Genomic DNA, 20,331 nt, shown 5'->3' with positions numbered 1-20,331 from the left:
AACCCTCTGCGAGTTTCGAAAGGACTCGAATTTATCCCTGATTCTCGAACAACGCAAATCACTTGATCCATCGTAGCTTTGACCAACCGTATTAGTTTGTCCGGGAATTCGTAGTCGTGAATGATTTTCCATAGCTGATCTCGGTCGATTGTGTCGTAGACTGAATTAGGTATGAATCGATAAATAGATGATGTGTGGGCACATTGTATTCGCGACACTTTTGCAACACCTGGTGGATGGCGAACACTTGGTCCGTGGTAGCACTTCAGTTTTACGCCACATCGCCGTTGAGGTTCTCGTTGAAATATTGCCCCCACCTCTCGATCACCTCACAGTCGTTCGTGAGAAGACTTGTAATGGGTGGCTAACATTATCATCTCTAGATCCCGTGCCTTTCATGTACTTTGTCTTTGATGCATTACGTTGCCCTCTCTAACCCTCTGCGAGTTTCGAAAGGACTCGAATTTATCCCTGATTCTCGAACAACGCAAATCACTTGATCCATCGTAGCTTTGACCAACCGTATTAGTTTGTCCGGGAATTCGTAGTCGTGAATGATTTTCCATAGCTGATCTCGGTCGATTGTGTCGTAGACTGAATTAGGTATGAATCGATAAATAGATGATGTGTGGGCACATTGTATTCGCGACACTTTTGCAACACCTGGTGGATGGCGAACACTTGGTCCGTGGTAGCACTTCAGTTTTACGCCACATCGCCGTTGAGGTTCTCGTTGAAATATTGCCCCCACCTCTCGATCACCTCACAGTCGTTCGTGAGAAGATTCCCGTTCTTGCACATATCCACCTGTGGCACATGGCGTCTGCGCGAACGGTTTACCTTATAGTAGAACTTCCTTGTGTCATTAGCACAGAATAGCATTTTGTGCCAGGGCAACAACTTTACGTCTGCCTAGCGGTTTATGTTGAACTACAGATGGTATAACAGTTCAACATAAACTGTTATGAACTGACGAGTCTAAGACGAAATTTATAAAGGATGAAGCTAAATTTGTTCGGTCATAGGATTCCTCCAAGCAATCCCAGTGCTTCTGGAAGATAAATTGACAACAATAATTGCTGCAGTAGGATTCTTCTGCCCCGACAAACAGTGACATCAAAAGTAGCTTTAGGAACGTATTTTCGTGTTCGAGTCGAGATGTTAAAAAATATTCACCCTTATTCCGAATAACGACGTATCGTTTTTTTGATCGTATTTCATTCGTAACAACGCTAACAAAATCAAAAGTAGCTAGGATTCGACCGAACCATATTCGATCAAAAAACCAATACGTCATTATTCAGAATAAGAGCGATTATATTCTACTTGGTGTATGTGATAAAAAATTGAGGATAAACAATAAAATGTATAATATTTTAATGCTTGTGCACCTGACTGAAAATACTGTCGATTTTTCTTCTTTAATTTGCTTAAATGCAACCTTACGTAGAACAATCAAATAGTAAGTTTGGACTGTTTTCGATATGTTGTTCGAACGTGTGAAGATCCAGTACGAAGAGTTATAGAAATTGACAAAAATCAGTAGTTAAAATAAAATGCAAGATGACATGTGCTCGATTAGTACGTAACCGTTATGTACTGCGGATTGGACTTGCTTATTGGTGGTTAAATTTCCATTATGGATCAAGAGTAACTCGCATATATAATCATTTTGTCTTCTTTGTGATCACTGCGGCCTCCTATAATTTCTCATGATTTGTTTTCCGTCAGATGGCATTCATCTATCTGTGTCTCCAACCCAGTTTTATCGAAGGAAAACGTCAACCCGTACTATACGAACACCAATGCTCTGCATCAGGCTTACACACACTCAGAAAACTACCTTTGCCTCTTGGCATCATCAGACATCGCACTCGAGTCAGTAGTATTTACACTGTTTGCTGCGATGCCGATTGTGTGAAGCTGGTTGAAATCGACAATTTTGCTGTCCTACACACACACACACTCACTAGGTTCCTCACTGTATACATTGCTTTATTCTTGGTCGTTGAGAGCAGCACTGGTGTAGTAACACATTATTCGCAGAGAAAGTTCAGCTAGCCCAGGAAGGCCCAAGGAAGAAAAAAATACTGGCCGCAGTATTTCGGAGATATGTTACCCGGTTTTCAACCCACATAGAGCGGAATTATCTTGTGCATAGCTGATAGTTGGACTTAAAGGGGGTGTTGTACCTTAGGATATTCGGTAAGTGCCAAATTTTATAAATATTTTTTCACGACTGGTTATGTTCAGAGTATCCATTTTATGAATTAGGGGTATGGGATCGTATCGGAAGAGGCGAACAAGGTTTCTGAACCACCTAAGCGCTGAGGAATCCTAGTAGAAAATTTCCCCTTGAATGCGTACATTTTTTCAAGAAGTTTTTTTCTTCAAACAAATCATTGCCACATCAGGCATTCAATAACATACAGAGTTGTTATCGTCAGTAATTAAATTCTGTCTAGCAGTAGAGTTCCTAGCGATTGAAAAGAATTGTTTACTTGAATTTTTGATTGAGTAATGTTTTGCTAACCATCTAGTAGCCATAAAGTAGTAATCTATCTAAATTCGGTCATTTTTTCCTTTGCCAATATTGTAGTTCTCAGATTGAGTAACGAGATGGCGCTTTCGTGATTGCATGTATTTAATTTCAATTTTGCTGTAAAATTATCCTTAATATCAAAAGTAAATATTAATACTTAGTTTCTTTAATTTTTTTTTGTAAATTCCAATACACGAGTTAGTTGAAACTATTGATACAGAAAATCGTATGGTATGATTTCCCACTTTTTCATTACACTTTATTAGCGCATTATTCTGGTTACGGGTACACATATGTACATGTGTATATGTGGAGAATGCGCTTCCGTGCTGGCTTTCTGACGTTTTTTTATTTGCAATAACTACTTCGATCATGCCTGTAGCGGTTTCGTTTTTTTTTTCATTCCTCTGTTATGCAGACACAATCTGTCTGATTAACGTAAATAACACACAATGATAATAGCGTCCACGTTTCAAAATATTGGGCTCTAGAATTCTTTACGTCAGAACATTTTGAAGGTTTTGATGTAAAAATTAGAACAGATAAATTATTGAATTACTAGTTAATTCAACATCAACTTGCAAGATGTCAACATTGTTGTTTAAGTTTTGTGAGTTCTGAAACTCTTTGTACGAAAAGAATCGTCATTTTACGTAGTCGATTTGATCCGTACATTTGCAATTTAATCTAGTCTGAGCAGGACCAAGAAACATAAGAATATCTTCTCGTTTATATTTAAATAGTAGCGTACATAAACGCTTTCATAAGTATGAGAATGATGCAGTAGGGTACTAGGGGCAAATAATAGAAAAATAGAGAAAATTGTCAGTTTTTTTCTGCAAGAATAAGAATATAAATGTCTTTTTCGCTCGCTAAAAATCCTGTCCCATTTTCCACATTAACTGCTGTTAAACAGTTTGTTTGAAGTTAGTTTCAAACCAAGATTAAAAGCCATTTAATTGAACATCGGGCAATTTCGTCCCGGGTTGGCGGTTCAATGCATAGGACGCTGGTCTTACAAGGCAGTTGTCGTATGTTCGAGTCCCGACCTGAAAGGATTCTTAGTGTCAGTAGGATCCATAGTACTCTAGCCATGCACTGATTCTGTACACTAAGAATCGGCTGCGAAGTCTGTTGAAACAGAAATTCCAAATTCCACAAAAGGAATGTAATGCCAAGACTTTGCTTTCCAATTTTTGTTTCGGCATTCGTTTCGTTTTTAGCGATTGCTTATACCACATTTGTTTATTGAAGTTGGCCAGGGCTCGTTTTGGGGTTTTCAGATAGTTCAGTTTACACTTACCTTGATCAGTGTTGAAATCTTGTAAATTTGGTGGTGTTTACCTATGGTATTCCACTGAAGACACCTAACATATAGCGGTATTTGTCTGTCGGAAGTAGAAACGATGAGCGGAGGTGAAGTTCGGCTATTCTCAATGACTACAGTTCAGCACTGAATTTTTTCTCGTAACAATCTAACAGGTACTGTAAACATGTCCTCCACCAGTCCAAGTAAGGACACCGCTAGGCTGACTACCAACATAACTTCGACAACGGTCACCATGGTGTCGCCATCAATTTCAACTTCCATGATTGACAGCCGAAATGTGTACAAATTGTCACCAGCGAAAACAGGGATCATCAATCCTCAGCATCAGCAGGATATTGTTAAAATTAGGCTCACAAAGGACGACAGCGGAACAGGTATTGGCTATACAAAGACGATTATCAGCACCGCTCAAACTCTGCAAGGTAATCGACCAAACATTATTAGCCAAGCGAATTCATCACTAATCGTTATCGATAAGGATAAACAACTAACCTTGAACAAACGAGACACCATTAAAACGTATTTCATCAAGAAACCCCCGGAAACCATTGGGCGAATCAACCACGATTCACCATCAAAACACAACTCCAAAAACGTTAAAAAATCAAACCTCGTTTCAGATAAGCCAGATAATAAAACAACGCCACAAAAATTGAGCTTCAACCTAGCGCAGCAACCGACGTTACAGCTCAAGACTGCCCAGAATAAGATTGTACTGGTTAAAATGCTCCCCAAAATGCCACAAAACGGTCCTCAGGTGATTGCAGCTCCCACTTCAAGAAGCAGTGTATCGCCGACCACCATAGCTCTCGCAAGGAGTGTTCAGGGTTTACGTCCGCTACCGCCTGTGGTCTCACCTCCAAAAACAACCATTTCTACTATCGTGGCTACAAGATCTCCAGAAAAGAAGTTATCGATTGGCGAACCAGAAATAAAAAAATCTGAGAGTAGTTCTTCGATATCTTCGAACCTTTCTCTAACCACGATTACATCGGCTACTATCAGTCCCACTTCAAGTGAAATAAATAAACAACTTACTCCAACAGTGAGTAATTGTAGTCTTGAGCAATGCTCTCGTGCAGAATCTGCTCCGGAACTGAAGCTAGAGATGAAACCTGGCGAAACATTAGATTCATCGACAATGGAAATGGAAAACAATGACGAAAATGATGGTAGCAGTTTGGGCAGCGTGAAAATGTCACGAGAAATGAGATGCTTGAAGGCTTCGCAGAGTAGCTCAAAAATTCTCACCGAATTCATGCAGGATTCTATGTCGTCGGATAAGTTACGGAAGCGACGCCGCTCGCGTTACGATGGAGATGACAGTCGGAGTTGCGGTAGTTCAACACCCACGTCCCAAAAAAGAAATTCCGTTTCTGGACGGGACGACGAGGATCTGGACGATGGAAGTCCATCGACTAGTAAGCGTACAGGGATGCGATCGGCGAATGCTGAATTTTCCATGAAACAACGAAAGTTTCTCAGCAGCATTCACCAGCATAGCGATGGGTCTGACAACTCAGATCACGAACAAGGCTCTACAAATCACAGAAAAAGTATTCAAAGTCAGATACCGATGGCACCTAAGGTAATTTTATACAGTGATATCGGCTTTAATCACTATCATATATTATTTTCGTTTTCTTTACTAGCCTGGATGGGACAAATTCTGCTGGCGTTGCAAAACATGCGAGCCGGGATTGGAAACATGTTCCGGGTGTGTACGGTGCTATCATCCGGTTTGTTTGAAGCTAAACCCGGCATTCTTCATTGTCGAGAAGAAGTGGAACTGCCCTGAGTGTATAAAATTGCAGTCAACAGATGAGGCGGGTCCGGATAACGACGGTAAACCGGCCAAGGACAAACTTAAGATTGACAGCCTGACTGTTTCGCTCAAATTCGCTATGAAACGAATGCAACAGCTGAAAGGGGTAAGTTCTTTGACAAACAATTATTTTATTGAATGCGAAAGAGACGATCTACAGAGTAAAACGGATTTATTTCAACGTTCATTCCTGATCAGAGTATGGGGAAAGAATACAGTCCCTACGATGAACAGTGAAATTTCAGATAAAATTCTACCTTTTTTGCCTCATATAGTTTCAAATGTGCAGCAAGATGCAGAGGAACTTCAGTTAGAATTGTTTGGTTTTCATTTCGAATAATAATTTATAACTCTGACATCCGTTAATAATACAGTTTGCTCCAAAACTAATTCTAATCTAACCTATACTAGAGTCTTCGGTACAAACCAATATTTGCGAAAATTGAAACCAAAATATTCTTTCAAGTTGTGTAAAGAATGGTTGTGATCGAGATAAAAAAATATCAAGAGAGACGGAAGTAAATCTGTATGCTATGTTTCAAAGGTGGTAATGATTGTCTCTTTAACTATGGTTTCGTTATCAATCTGTCAGATAAAATAACACAATGCATTTTCCTGTTATATACATATGATTTAATTTACTTCTATAATTATCAACGAAATGCTTCGATTCAAATACGCGCGATACGTTTAACACTAGAAAACACGGAGCTTACTTACTCTGTTACTCTTTCAGTCGTAGACCACGCGGGTCTCTGCTGTATACAGGAGGCGTCTCCATTCAACTCGGTTCATGGCTGTTCGCCGCCAGCCTCGGTAGCTGCGAAGGGTCCGCAGGTCGTCCTCAATTTGATCGATCCATCTTGCACGCTGCGCGCCTCTTCGGATCATTACCGAGAATAATTTTAACCGGGTTGTTCTCCGACATTCTAACAACATGCCCGGCCCACCGTAACCGACCTTGGCCGTTTGGACGAGGGTTGGTCCTCCCAGCAACTGGTGCAGTTTATGGTTCATTCGCCTTCTCCACGTACCGTCTTCCATCCGCACTCCGCCGAAGATGGTTCGCAACACCTTCCGTTCAAAAACACCTAGTGCGCGTTGATCCTCCGCAAGCATTGTCCAGGACTCATGCCCGTAGAGGATATCCGGTCTAATCAGCGTTTTGTATAGCGTGTATATGTTAACTTCGTACGACGGCGAATTTTGCTCGATCGAAGTGTCCTGCGCAGTCCAAAGTAAGCACGATTTCCTGACAATATGCGTCTCTGAATTTCTATGCTGGTGTCATTATCGGCAGTCACCAGTGAGCCCAAGTACACGAACTCGTCGACCATTTCGATTTTATCGCCATCAATCAGAACTCGTAATGGGTGACTGACGTTATCTTCTCTCGAGCCCCTGCCTTTCATGTACTTTGTCTTTGACACATTGATGTCTAGTTCGATCCGCTTGGCCTCAACATTTAGTCCGATGTACGTAACTTCCATCTTCTCAAAGTTGCGTGCTATAACATCAATATCATCAACGAAACCAAGTAGCTGGACGGACTTTCTGAAAATTGTGCCACTCGTGTCTATCCTCGCTCTTCTTATCACACCCTCCAAAGCAATGTTGAATAGCAGACACGAAAGGCCATCACCTTGCCGTAGCCCTCTGTGAGTTTCGAAGGGACTCAGGTTTATCCCCGATACTCGAACAACGTACATCCCTCGATCCATCGTAGCCTTGACCAATCGTATCAGTTTGTCCGGGAATCCGTAGTCGTGCATGATTTTCCATAGCTGTTCTCGATCGATTGTGTCGTAGGCTGATTTGAAATCGATGAATAAGTGATGTGTGGGCACATTGTATTCGCGGCACTTTTGCAACACCTGGCGGATGGCGAACACTTGGTCCGTGAAAATCGACGGCATAAGATTTGGGAGAGTACCTTGTATGCGGCGTTCAGTAGAGTTATCGCGCGATAATTGCAACAATCCAGCTTATCGCCCTTTTTGTAGGTGGAACACACGATTGTTTCCATCCATTCCTCCGGTAAAAGCTCTTCCTCCCAGATCTTGGTAACGACCCAGTGAGTGCTTTCACTAGTGCATTACCACCGTGTTTTAGTAGCTCGCTTGGTAGTTGGTCAACGCCAGCGGCCTTATTATTTTTCAACCGGCTTACCACCTCCTCCACTTCTTAGAGGTCTGGGACCGGCAGTCTATCGTCCTCCGCACGCGTTCCCAAGTTCGTTACCGCGCCGCCACTTTCTTATTCCGCCACATCGCCATTGAGGTGCTCGTCGAAATACTGCCGCCACCTCTCGATCACCTCACAGTCGTTCGTGAGAAGATCCCCGTTGGTGTCCTTGCACATATCGGCCTGTGGCACATGGCCTCTGCGCGAACGGTTCACCTTCTCGTAGAACTTCCTTGTGTCATTAGCACGGAACAGCTGTTCCATCGCTTCGCGATCTCGGTCTTCCGGTTGGTGCTTTTTTCTACGGGATACCGAGCTTAGTCTGTTCCGCGCCTGTCTGTATCGCTCCTCGTTTGCTCTCGTCCGGTGTTGCAGCTTGCTCGCCCAAGCTGAATTCTTCTCGGCAACTAACTGTTCACGTTCGTCGTCGAACCAGTCGTTCCTTACGTTCGGAGCCGCCGTACCTAGCGTTGCTGATGCAGTGCTACCTATGGCAGAACGGATGTCTCTCCAGCCATTTTCAAGAGTAGCTGCACCAAGCTGCTCTTCCGTTGGTAGTGCAACTGCCAACTGCTGCGCGTAATCTTGGGCTACTTCAGCATCCCGGAGCCGCGCGATGTTAAACCGCGACGTTCGGATTCGACGTTTGGTAGCCACCGTCGAAAGTTTTGAGCACATGCATACAGCAACCAAGTAGTGGTCCGAATCTATATTCGCACTGCGGTAGGTGCGAACATTGTTGATGTCCGAGAAAAATTTTCCGTCGATCAAAAAACGTGGTCGATTTGATTTTCGGTCTGTTGGTCAGGTGATCTCCAGGTAGCTTTGTAGATATCCTTGCGGGTGCTTCTGACTTCCATTCCTCGGGAGGCCGCAAAGTTGACACACCGTTGGCCGTTGTTATTCGATGCGGCATGCAGGCTGTTCGGCCCGATTACCGGTCGGTACATTGCCTCCCTTCCTACCTGGACATTCATGTCACCGATGACAATTTTTACGTCTCTGTGTGGGCAGCCGTCATAGGCTTTTTCCAGCTGCACGTAGAACGCTTCTTTCTCGTAATCGGGTCTCCCTTCATGTGGGCAGTGCACGTTGATGATGCTGTAATTGAAAAAACGGCCTTAATTCTCAACTTACACATCCTAGCGTTGATCGGCTGCCACCCATCCACTCGCTGACGCATCTTGCCCAGCACTATAACGCCAGTTCCCAGCTCGTTCGTTGTGCCACAGCTTTGGTAGAAGGTTGCCGCTCGATGTCCGCTTTTCCATACCTTCTGTCCCATCCAACAAAGCTCCTGCAGCGCTACGACGTCGAAGCTGCGAGGATTTTATTCGTCGTATATTATCCTGTCGCAACCTGCGAAACCTAGCGACTTGCAGTTCCATGTTCCAAGTTTCCAATCGTAGTCCTTATTTCGTCGCGTGGGTCTATGCCGATTGTTCCGCGTCGTATTCTCTCCTGTATTATTCGTAATAGATGTTTTACGGGCGGCTTATTAGGCCTTCGCCAACCCCCTGTCTCGCCGGAGGATCATCGTGCTTGCTCTGTTTAACGTCCCAACTAGCACTAGGACGATCCCGTTAGTGGGGTTGCCACCTTGGATTTAGCTGGACGGGATGCAGCATTTCATACTCAGCCGCTGGATACCAGAACAGACACTGTTTGAAGCCGTTCCTAACATGGAGTACAGATGCTCCGACATCCTCTAAAGAGGACCCCCTTCCCTGTTAGCATACGACCAAGGTCCCACTGGGGTTGTTTACCCGATCTTTCCTATGGTTGCTCGTACCCCAGCCGGCACCGCGGGGAGGTAGTGATAGGAGTTACTGGACAAGAGGCTAAGAGCTACACTGGGGCCTGAATTACGCATTGTCCAGTCGTTTACCAACCAACAGTATCATAGATATAACATACAATTTCGCTCTGATTCATACGCTATCTGTTGAGATTCTCAACGTAGAAATAACGAAAAAGCAACGTAGAAACTTTTTTGTTGACTTGAACATTGAGTCGCAGGAAGTGTATAAAACATAAATAAAACAAGAATATCGCCCTTATTCTGAATAACGTCGTATCGTTTTTTCGCTCGTATTTCATTTGTATTCCCCATAACGCTAACAAAATCAAAGGTAGCTATGATTCGATCGAACCACATTCGATCGAAAAATCAATTCGTCGTTATTCAGAATAAGGGTGTATATCTTTTTCCAAAACTACTTTTTGGCAAACATAATGTAAGCTCGTTACTTACAATTATCTACGATCGGGAATTTTCTCAGCACAAGAAACTCGGACGTAGCGTTCGTGAAAGAAAAACAAAATATAATGCGTTTTTTTTCGTAGCTCTACATATACAGGAAGTCTACACAAACTGCTATTCATATCAGGGCCTCAAAGATTAATAAATAATTTGCTGAAGAGTGCTTATGTAGCTAATTCTCGGTATGCCTTTTACGGGAATACACTACACTTTTCCACTAGAACTGAAAATTGTATTACATTGCATTACGTTTACTGTCTTGTTATTTCTGTAACACATGTCTGAGGCCTTCTGAATAATTATATGGCATTTCTGTTGTCCTCAATAGAACATACGTTTGCTAGTGGTTATACAAAATGTTTGTGGAACAATTAGTAAGCAAGAATTACGAATATGTCGTTATTTTGTTAAGTACTAAAAAGTTTGGATGATTAAGCCCATTAGATTTCAGCCTGAAACAAAGACGCAACTGTTCTGAGGTCACTTTCTCTAGTATCGGTATTCGGGTTAGATTTTTGATACAATTTCATATTGGTTGGATCGAAAATACCAGTGAACGTTGTCATTTATTTCTTCTATATGCTCTAGTTAGTTGCGGTCTACATACAGTTTTTGCGTAACGCCAAACAAAACCCGGGACGGTATATCGGCAATAGAAAGATTATAGGTGTTATTCTACAGATATTCGGCTTTGTACAGAATATTGTCTCATTGCAAATTAGTCTCCAACTGAATTTTTGGCAATAGCCGAATTAAGGTTCGATTATACCTTTCTATTTGTCCATTAGCCTTTGGGCACCCTGTGGCTACTGGACATGATAAAATCCGTGATCGTGTGAGAACTATTCAAATTCTTTGGAAGTGAATGCTGAGCCACGATCGGATACCACAACCTTTGGAACCGAGTATGAAAAGAAATATGATTTGAGACACTTCATTACGTCTTTAGTCGTTGTTGTTTTCACTCCGTACAGTTTTAATAATTTTGTACAACCGTCACAAACAGCTAATATATGTAGATTATTTCCCTTAGCATTCTCCAAAGGACCCAAGTGATCGATGTGAATGGTTTGGAACGATTTATTGGGCTTTTCATAAAGGTTCAAGTAACCATCGGTTTTTCTGTACTTCGGTTTATAGTTGATACATGCAATACACTCGCTGATGTGTTTTCTGAGCTTTTCTGCTAAGTTAGGTATGTAAAAGTTACACGTTATCATATCAGCTACCTTATCCACACCAAAATGTCCTAATTCGTTGTGATACTTGAACATCATTGACGTCTCCATTACTTGAGACACGTACAAAAGATTTTTCTTTCCCCTAATTTTATACACGATTTGATCTATAATCCTGTAGCCATCGTTCTTACCATCCTCTACGTCGCGCTTTATCTTTTGGATATTTCCGCCTTGCAATTGATTCACATACCATTCCGTTTATTCCGAACGCATCTCGTTTACCTTGAGTGTATAAACATGCGCACGCGATAACGCATCTACATGTTGCATTTTATCACCAGCACGATGTATAATCTCATAATCGAATTGCATAATGAATAAGGCCAACCTCGAGATTCGCCCGTCCGAAACCGAACTTTCTTTCGATGCCTTGATTGTTGTCTATCAGTGCCAAGATGTTGTAGATGCCGGAACGGGCATAGCCGGCGTCCACAAAGTGCCGCGCGATATCCGTTACCGACGGGGAGGGGTGTCGTTCTTTGAACGCGTGGAAGTTGCTTCACTGTTCATTTTCTATCACGGTTAGAGTTCGACTGATAGAGCTGTAAAATTTTGTTTGCTGACTCATGGGTTGCTATGATGCTGCATGGGTTGTTTTCTTTAGTACGGGTGAAGGTAAACCAGTGAAAAATCGTCCATTTTTGTCCATTTTGTTTTAAATGCACACGTTAATAGAAAATCGAGTTTGGTCATCCGCAATAAGTCTCCCTTCGGAATACGGAAGAAATTACGAAGATACGAATGATGAAAATAATTATTATTAGACGTGTTTAATTGTGGTTGCTGGAATTTTCCACGTAATATGGCACAATTTATGTCGTTTTCGTTTTTAAATTGCACTACACTGGTGTAGCGAAATCTGCACTGAAACCGTTCGTTTTTACCAATTGCACTACACCAGTGCTACACTTTTTCTGCACCGATACCACTGGTGTAGCACTCATCAAAAGTTTGGTGTAGCTCTGCGCAATGGAATCGTTTATTGTAGTCAATGGTTACTGTTTATGTTTTCGTCATTTTTGTTCGTTTATTCATGCCTCAGTGTAGCACTGCACCGGTGTAGTGCAAATTAAAAACGAAAACGCCATTAGATAGGTCGAGTTGAACCTACTTCAGAATTGTAGATCAAGATTCTTGTTGAATTTCAGTTGAGCGTCCACCCCTGGTTGCTACTCCGTGACTGATCGGGATTAAATGGCAAATCCTCCCTCAATGTACATATTCTGGTAGCCCCAAAGTTATTTGATCAGTACCGGTGCCGGCCAGGCCCGAACGTAGATCGACTAAAGACTGGGAAGAGATGTTAGTCCAACACTTGTTATCACTAGAGGCCGTATATACTACTGCGCACTCCACAAGTGTCACGGGAGAAGGATATTTGTTAGTATGAATTTCAGTAATGGTAGTATTCGCGCGCATCTCAGTATGTTTCGTTTTCAAGATGCTCGGATGCACCACTAAACTCAGAGACTGCCCGAGTGAGCGTTTCAACGATATTCGATATTGAAGTCCCGGGAAGTCTTGATTCACAGTTCTTATTTGTGGAAACTTTTTTAAATACTACGAAATTTCAGGATAGCCGGCTGCCGAGAAAAGTTATTAATATATCAAACATACAAATAATCTCTTCTATTTATTCAATATACTGATCTATGTTATCTATGATAAAAATCAACCACCGCGATCCTCTAATATTACAATGTTAATAATAATTAACATTGCAATACCAACGGATCCCCGCAATCATTCAATTTCTAATCTTGAAAGACAAGCAATAACATGGAAGAAGAACATTTTTCTCAGAAGATATCCGGAATGAAATGGAATGCAGAGATAATTTAGTGAAACAGAGTAATCAGATTTGAAACGATGAAAAAATCTGATAACTGAAGGGGAAAAGAAACTCCTGCAGTTGTCGCCTTCTACGACATGGAAGCAAGAACCCAGTGGATCTATTCTTGGTTGAGTATTTTTTTTCGCCGGATTCCACACGGCATCTTGGCTGGTATTGTCCGGAGAAAGATAATAGGTACTATCAAGCTCTTAGTGGACCCCAGCCCCTAGATTATTTTGTGCACGGATTACACTTTATTAGACTATAAGCCGTCGTCTCGTGCCAAAACTATGCGTAATGAAGCCACAATGGCTGCTGTTAATGAAAGTGTTTCGGGAGACCCGAATTTGCCGATTCGACGGCGCGTGTCACAATTAAACCCCATGGAAACATTAAAAAATTGGGTGTACGTTATTTGGCCGAATTTTGTTTGGCATAAATTTGACTGGCATAACTTTTGATTGGCATAAATTTGTTTGGCATAATGTCTTTTGGCATAAAATAAAAAGACATACTGTTTCATTTGGCATAATTGTTGTTTGGCATAATTTTCATTTGGCATAATTTCAATTGTGCATATTTTCTTTATATATTCTATTTATTCTGGGAGTATTTCCGATTAGTGCTCGATTCTTACTCTCGACTTTTAAGTGAATATCTTTGTTATGTGTCTATCTATGTGGCGCAGCCACATAAACGAAGCCAAGAAGGCTCGGTGGCACTAAGCCACCGAGGCGATGCCGGCTGAGTCGGCCGCCGACCCGCCGTCGGAAGCGGCGGCCCCCGAATCCACTCGTTTGCCCGGTCTTTTTAAAGCTAGGAGCTATCCCTTGGCCTCGCATTAGAAAACCGCAAGGCGGTAAAGCCGCCTTTAGAATTTATTTTCTAGTTTTAGACCACAACGAGGACAAGGCAACCTCGGCGGCACCAAGCCGCCGAGGTATCGCAGTCCGAGTCGTCCAATCAATAATCGGAACACTAATCGGAAAACCTATAATCCTCATCAGACCGTTATGTATTTCAACCTTTTAAATTACTCCCAGAATAAAACGAATCAAAAGAAAATATGCACAATTGAAATAATGCCAAATGAAAATTATGCCAAACAACAATTATGCCAAATGAAACAGTATCTCTTTTTTATTTTATGCCAAACGACATTATGCCAAATAAATTTATGCCAAACAAAAGTTATGCTAAACAAATTTATGCCAAACAAAATTCGGTCAAATAACGTACACCCGAAAAAATTTGCGAAAAGACCTTGGTCTACATCCATACCAGATCCAGTTGGTTTAGGAATTGGAGCCGCTTGACTATGGTAAGCGTCGAACACTCGCTCGGTGGGCATTAGATTAGTTGACCGAATACATAAATAAATTAAACCTAAATTCCCCAGTGTAATAGTATTGTGGTTGAGCGACCCGTAACACCAAAAGCCTCTGGTGTAGAATGGGTGCGTAAATGCTCCTAAAATGCACGTACAAAGTATCCTGCGCATTCAACACAACCATAGTAGCTAATGGAAAAAAGGTAAACCCGTTTCTCACTAGAAGCGCTGTTAGTGTCTCCGTACAATGGGAAATCTATATTTATTTGATTTATGCCGAAGATCAGCTTTTTTTCCGCAAAATTGTATTCACTGACGAGATTCTCACGAAGCGCTTGATGCTTTATTATTTAAAAGGTATTTTTATTCAGGCCTATTTGCGTACAAGCTTTACGTGGCCGAATTACCCGATTTTTTAAATAATACATTTTTTGAAGTGGGTCTCGTTGTCACTCTTTTTCTAGGAGGAGAGGAGCTTCCATTTCCCTCCTGCGAGGGTTTAGGGGCACTTTGTTCGTGACTCGTCTCGTCATCCATTGCCGCATCGGTGATTTTGTTGTTGATTTCCGTCTTCTTTTCGTTTTCCTTGATGTTCGCAGTCTTGAGCTCGTTGCTAGTTGCTGTAGATGCGCCTTGTTGTACATTGGTTGCAGTTGCTGGTTGGTTTGATGGTGAAACAGGAGTACTGCGCACACTAGTTTCCATTGTTGAACGGTTGACCTTGTCTTTGGTTGAAGATGTCCTTTTCGCAGTTTCGGTGCAAGGTTTACCGTAGTGTGCAGGTTGCTCACAAAACTGGCATGTAACCAGCTGATTTTCATAAGTAATCAGCGTTTTACACGGATGTGTCCCACCTTGACCACAAATGATGTAAGATGGAATTGCCTTACGTAGATGCATACGTACCACTCGCACGCCATTCCGGATACCGGGGAAAAAATTCCGCCATACTTCCCTTTCGATGGAAAGGATTTCACCGTACCGCGACATATTCTCCCGAACGTACTGATCGGTGACCTGCAGGGGGAGGTCATGCACGCGTACTTCTATGGCATTGTCCACCATGTGCACAGGGATTTTGTATGTAATTTTATCACACTCAACACTGTGCACCTCGTTGTTAACCAAAGTGAATGCAATTGCATCGCTTTCAACATAATGTACACACAGACGCCTTGTTGAATTGAATCTCAGTTACATTATTAGTGTCTAGATGCATTCGTTCTTTAAGTAAGATTTCAATTAGCTGCTGGTCTAACTTTGCAACGCTTGAAATCTATACAAATTGAATTTGGTCTTGTAGGCCAAGATTCCGGCTTTGTTAAATCGTATTTGACTATTCCGTACACTCTATTGTTCACTGTAACAGATCGGCTGAAAAGTTCGTATCGTTTCTATGAGAGGGCGCCACTAGAATTAAATCCATACCATTTTCAGTTAATACCAACCTTCAAAAGATACGTGTATAAATTTGACAGCTGTCTGATTATTAGTTTGTGAGATATTGCATTTTAAGTGAAGCTACTTTTGTTATTGTGAAAAAAATGGAAAAAAGGAATTTCGTGTGTTGACAAAACACTACTTTTTGATGAAAAAAAGTGCCGCCGATACCAAAAAATGGCTTGATGAGTGTTATCCAGACTCTGCACCGGGCGAAGCAACAATTCGTAAGTGGTTTGCAAAATTTCGTACTGGTCATATGGGCACCGAAGACGATGAACACTGCGACGTCCAAAAGAGGCTGTTACCGATGAAAACGTGAAAAAATACACAAAATGATTTTCAATTACCGTAAAGTGAAGTTGATCGAGATAGCTGACACCCTAAAGATATAAAAGGAACGTGTTGGACATATTATTCACGAATATTTGGATATGAGAAAGCTTTGTGCAAAATGGGTGCCGCGTGAGCTTACAATCGATCAAAAACAACAACGAATTGATGATTCTGAGCAGTGTTTGGAGCTGTTATATCGAAATAAAACCGATTTTTTTCGTCGATATATAACAATGGACGAAACATGGCTCCATCACTTCACTCCGGAGTCCAATCGACAGTCAGCTGAGTGGACTGCACGCGATAAACCGAACCCAAAGCGTGGAAAGACTCAACAATCGGCCGGTAAGGTTATGGCGTCTGTATTTTGGGATTCGCATGGTATAATGGTATAAAACCATGCTGAAATTGAACGAATTGGGCTTCGAATTGCTCCCTCATCCACCGTATTCTCCAGATTTGGCCCCCAGTGACTTTTTCCTGTTCTCAGACTTCAAGAGAATGCTCGCTGGTAAAAAATTTAGAATCAATGAAAAGGTAATCGCTGAAACTGAGGCCAATTTTGAGGCAAAGGACAAATCGTACTACAAAAAGGGTATCGAAAAGTTGGAAGATCGCTATAATCGCTGTATCGCCTCTGATGGCAATTATGTTGAATAATAAAAATGAATTTTGGCAAAAAAATGTGTTTCTATTAAACGATACGAACTTTTCAGCCGAACTGTTACTGTATTGTCTTTGTTTCTGTTGTTTCGACCATATATGATTTTCGACTGCGTCGTGTGAGATGCGAGCACGAACTGCGCTTGATGCTTTGAAAAACAATAGGGAGAACAATAATATGTGAAAAAGTGGTCGAAAATTGGACAGACCCAATTACCTTTAAATTCAATTCGTCGAGATTGCAAAATGTCTGTATGTATATGAAAAAATATGCACTCGATCTTTTAGAACCGATTTTCATAAACTTAGACTGAAATAAAGAATCTCGTGAACTTCCGGTAATGAGGTAAAACATTAAAAAAAATGAAAAAGGCCTGCAATGGAATTTCATCCGGATCCATGAGGTAAAATGTGTTAAACTATGAAAAAGTGCACTCGATCTTCTCGGATACCCCTCGACCAATTTTCACAAGATTAGATTCATATGAAAGGTCTTATAATCCAATAGTACCCTATCGAATTCGGAAACGTAGAAAAATTTAGTAAAAAAGTGTTGATTTTTAGCTATTGTGAGTATTTTCTAACAACAACTTATTTTTGAATTTACTGTTGATAGACTGAAATGTTTTCTAAACCATTAACGATGCACTGATTTTTGTCATTCCAGAGCGACATTTTATACCCTTTGGATAAGGAGCAATATCCCAACTACGATCAATATGTGATAAATCATGTCGATCTTCTAATGCTACAGAACAACGTCGATGATCAAAAGTATCGCTCGACAGATGCCTTCCAAGCAGACGTTAGTTGGATACAGCACAATGCTTCGATTTATCCTAGTAGGTTTCTATAACATTATGAAATTCGTTTTTATTATGTAAATGTGTTTTACAGATAACAATAAACTTCTACCGGTAGCAAAAGGTTTGCTAAAAATCTGTAAACAGGAAATGAATGAAATTGAAGCTTGTAACGAGTGTTATTTTAACGCAAATACTTGCAAAACCTGGTTTACTGAGGTGTGCACCAAACCTCACCTGCTAGTTTGGGCAAAGTTGAAAGGGTTTCCGTTTTGGCCTGCCAAACTCATGTCTGTGAATAATAATCAGTTGGTCGACGTACGCTTTTTCGGAGATCATGATCGAGCATGGGTGCCGATCAAAGAATGTTTTCTATTCTGTGAAAAAGATCCGAATACTAAACTTCAACGTCGTTCCACCATGGCGGAATGTATGCTTGAAGCTGATACGTATATCGCTAAGCTGAGGAAAAAATATGGCCAGTTCCAGTATGCTGAGTTTCGCACTCAAGTTGAAGCGAATAAATTAGATGAACACCTAGAAGCAATGCTACCGGGAGTATTGAAAAGAATCGCTGAGAATGGAGATTCCCAGAAAGCAAAGCTGATGCTAAGAATTATAAAAACTGCAGATAATTTTCTTTCGGTTTCTCCTGTTTCAATAAATCCCATAAAATCGACACCGAAAATGGTTCGCAGTTGTAGTATTGCTTCACCCGAAAAGGTGAAGGATATTCCCAAGGATACCTTACAAAGTATGGAACAGTTGCGACCTGAAAACCCGGAGAAAATGGAAGAGCCATATCAATCATATCCGGAGTCAAACAAAACTAGCCATTCAGATTTGATGACTGAGTTAAACACATCGCGACCATATTGCACGAGGAAACGCAAGAGTGTTAGTCCCTCGAAAGAAACTGCTAAGGATGTAATTCAGGAATTTACTCGTGAAGTGAAAAAACGCAATAGTCGAAATACATCCATGCATAAAGTAAAAGATGAGGAGCCTGGCTCGATTACGTCGGAATCATTTGCAGTAGCTGCACCCCGATGTTATCCGAACAGAAAACGTAAGAGCGTTAGTCCTCCAATAGATACGATTAGAGAACAAAAGCATAGCAAAGTAGAATCAGTAGTAATACAACGCGAATCTGATAGTTGGAAAACGGTGCCGGCAACGAAAAAGCGTAAGTCAAAATCCAGATCAAGTGAGGACAAAGGAGAAACGAAAGAAACAAAAAATGATGAAATTGTCGGAATACAAAGTTTGGAAAAAGACGCCAATTCTGAACTACCTGAATCTGAAACTGAGCAAACAAACACTGCTTCTTCTAAAGTAGATGATCGAAATAATACTGTTCCAACAGTTGATGAAAATGTCCAGGCTAAGGCGAAATCGGTTATCCACAAAGATATTAGTATTCCACTGGTTCCTTTGTTATCAAACGAAATTAAAACTGAACCAATGGAAGAAGAACCTCCTCCTGATCCAACAACCAGCGTAGAAGACCCACCAGTAGAGCAACAGACTTTACCTCCTGATTATCAAAAAGAAGCGACACCGATGAACGCTCCTAGCAACGTACCATCCACTGCTTCTCAGGAACTATTACCGATCAAATCAGAACCATTGTCGGAAGATGAAGATGAGTCACTAACTGCTAATGACATCACTACGACCGCAACCATTAATGAGCCCTGCAAACAGGTTGTGAACCCAAATCAAGTGTTGATTCGTACTAGCAATAGGATAATGGTCAAAGACATTAATAAACTAACCAATCAAATTGGGCCTCGTCCGAATGTAGCCGGTAACACCAACGGGCAACCACTGGTACTAACACAGGTTGACAAACCGAAAAGTTTGCCAAAAACGCTTCCCAAAGTGATGGCTAATGTACCACAACGGAACCGTAAATCGCTGTCCAATCAGCCTGCTTTCACTCATGTGATTAGATCATCGGCGCCACAAACCGGAATATCTGTTTCCCTGACGAATAGTTTTCCTATTGGTAAAAATGGCAGCAATATGATGCACATGGTACACATTCCAAGTCCACTTCCTACGGTTAATGACCAATCAAACCGCTCTGAACAACCGAACGATGCAGCATCATCTAATCCGATCACCCAGAATCGACAACAGCAACAACAACAACAACAGCAACAACAAATTAATGTCCATGATTCCGCTAACGTACCCAGAAACTCAACGCAGCCACTGTCAGCGTCCGTTATAGGCACACCGATTAATGTTACTCCAGTCGCAGGTGCATCTACATCGACAAGTCCTTCGTCGGGAGAAGGCCAGCATATGATGTCGGGCTTCATTACACCCAGTCTTGCTGCGGCAGTTACGGAAACTATAGTATCAACACCGCCAAAAATGCAATCACGGCCAAGTGGTGCTCTGCGATCGGAAGGCGATTGTATTTACCCTTCCGGTGCGGGTCCTGTCTCACAGATTCTGATAAATAACTCTTACAAGGTGAACGTCACATTCAAAGATATTAGTTTTTGATCTTGACTTAATCTTTATCT

At 41.6% G+C, this 20,331-nt stretch overlaps 1 protein-coding gene across 5 annotated transcripts in view; it reads left to right on the top strand.

The window, feature by feature from the left end:
- The first annotated feature begins 1,881 nt into the window (after nucleotides 1-1,881).
- LOC131427063 (MYND-type zinc finger-containing chromatin reader Zmynd8) overlaps nucleotides 1,882-20,331 on the top strand; it is a 27,339-nt gene continuing 8,889 nt past the window's right edge. For 2 of the 5 annotated variants that reach the window (XM_058589962.1, XM_058589965.1), the window contains exons 1-5: nucleotides 1,882-2,205; nucleotides 4,025-5,460; nucleotides 5,525-5,803; nucleotides 17,656-17,830; nucleotides 17,886-20,278. In XM_058589962.1, the coding sequence (XP_058445945.1) occupies nucleotides 4,036-5,460; nucleotides 5,525-5,803; nucleotides 17,656-17,830; nucleotides 17,886-20,278 (4,272 nt within the window). In that variant the 5' untranslated portion in view covers nucleotides 1,882-2,205; nucleotides 4,025-4,035. The remainder of the gene's footprint in view (nucleotides 2,206-4,024; nucleotides 5,461-5,524; nucleotides 5,804-17,655; nucleotides 17,831-17,885; nucleotides 20,279-20,331) is intronic. The other 3 variants (XM_058589964.1, XM_058589963.1, XM_058589966.1) reach the window with 3 other exon arrangements.

This window comes from Malaya genurostris, chromosome 2, assembly GCF_030247185.1.
Source record: "Malaya genurostris strain Urasoe2022 chromosome 2, Malgen_1.1, whole genome shotgun sequence".
In the NCBI taxonomy this organism is placed as follows: domain Eukaryota; kingdom Metazoa; phylum Arthropoda; class Insecta; order Diptera; family Culicidae; genus Malaya; species Malaya genurostris.
This window is presented reverse-complemented; position numbering and strand designations above follow the sequence as displayed.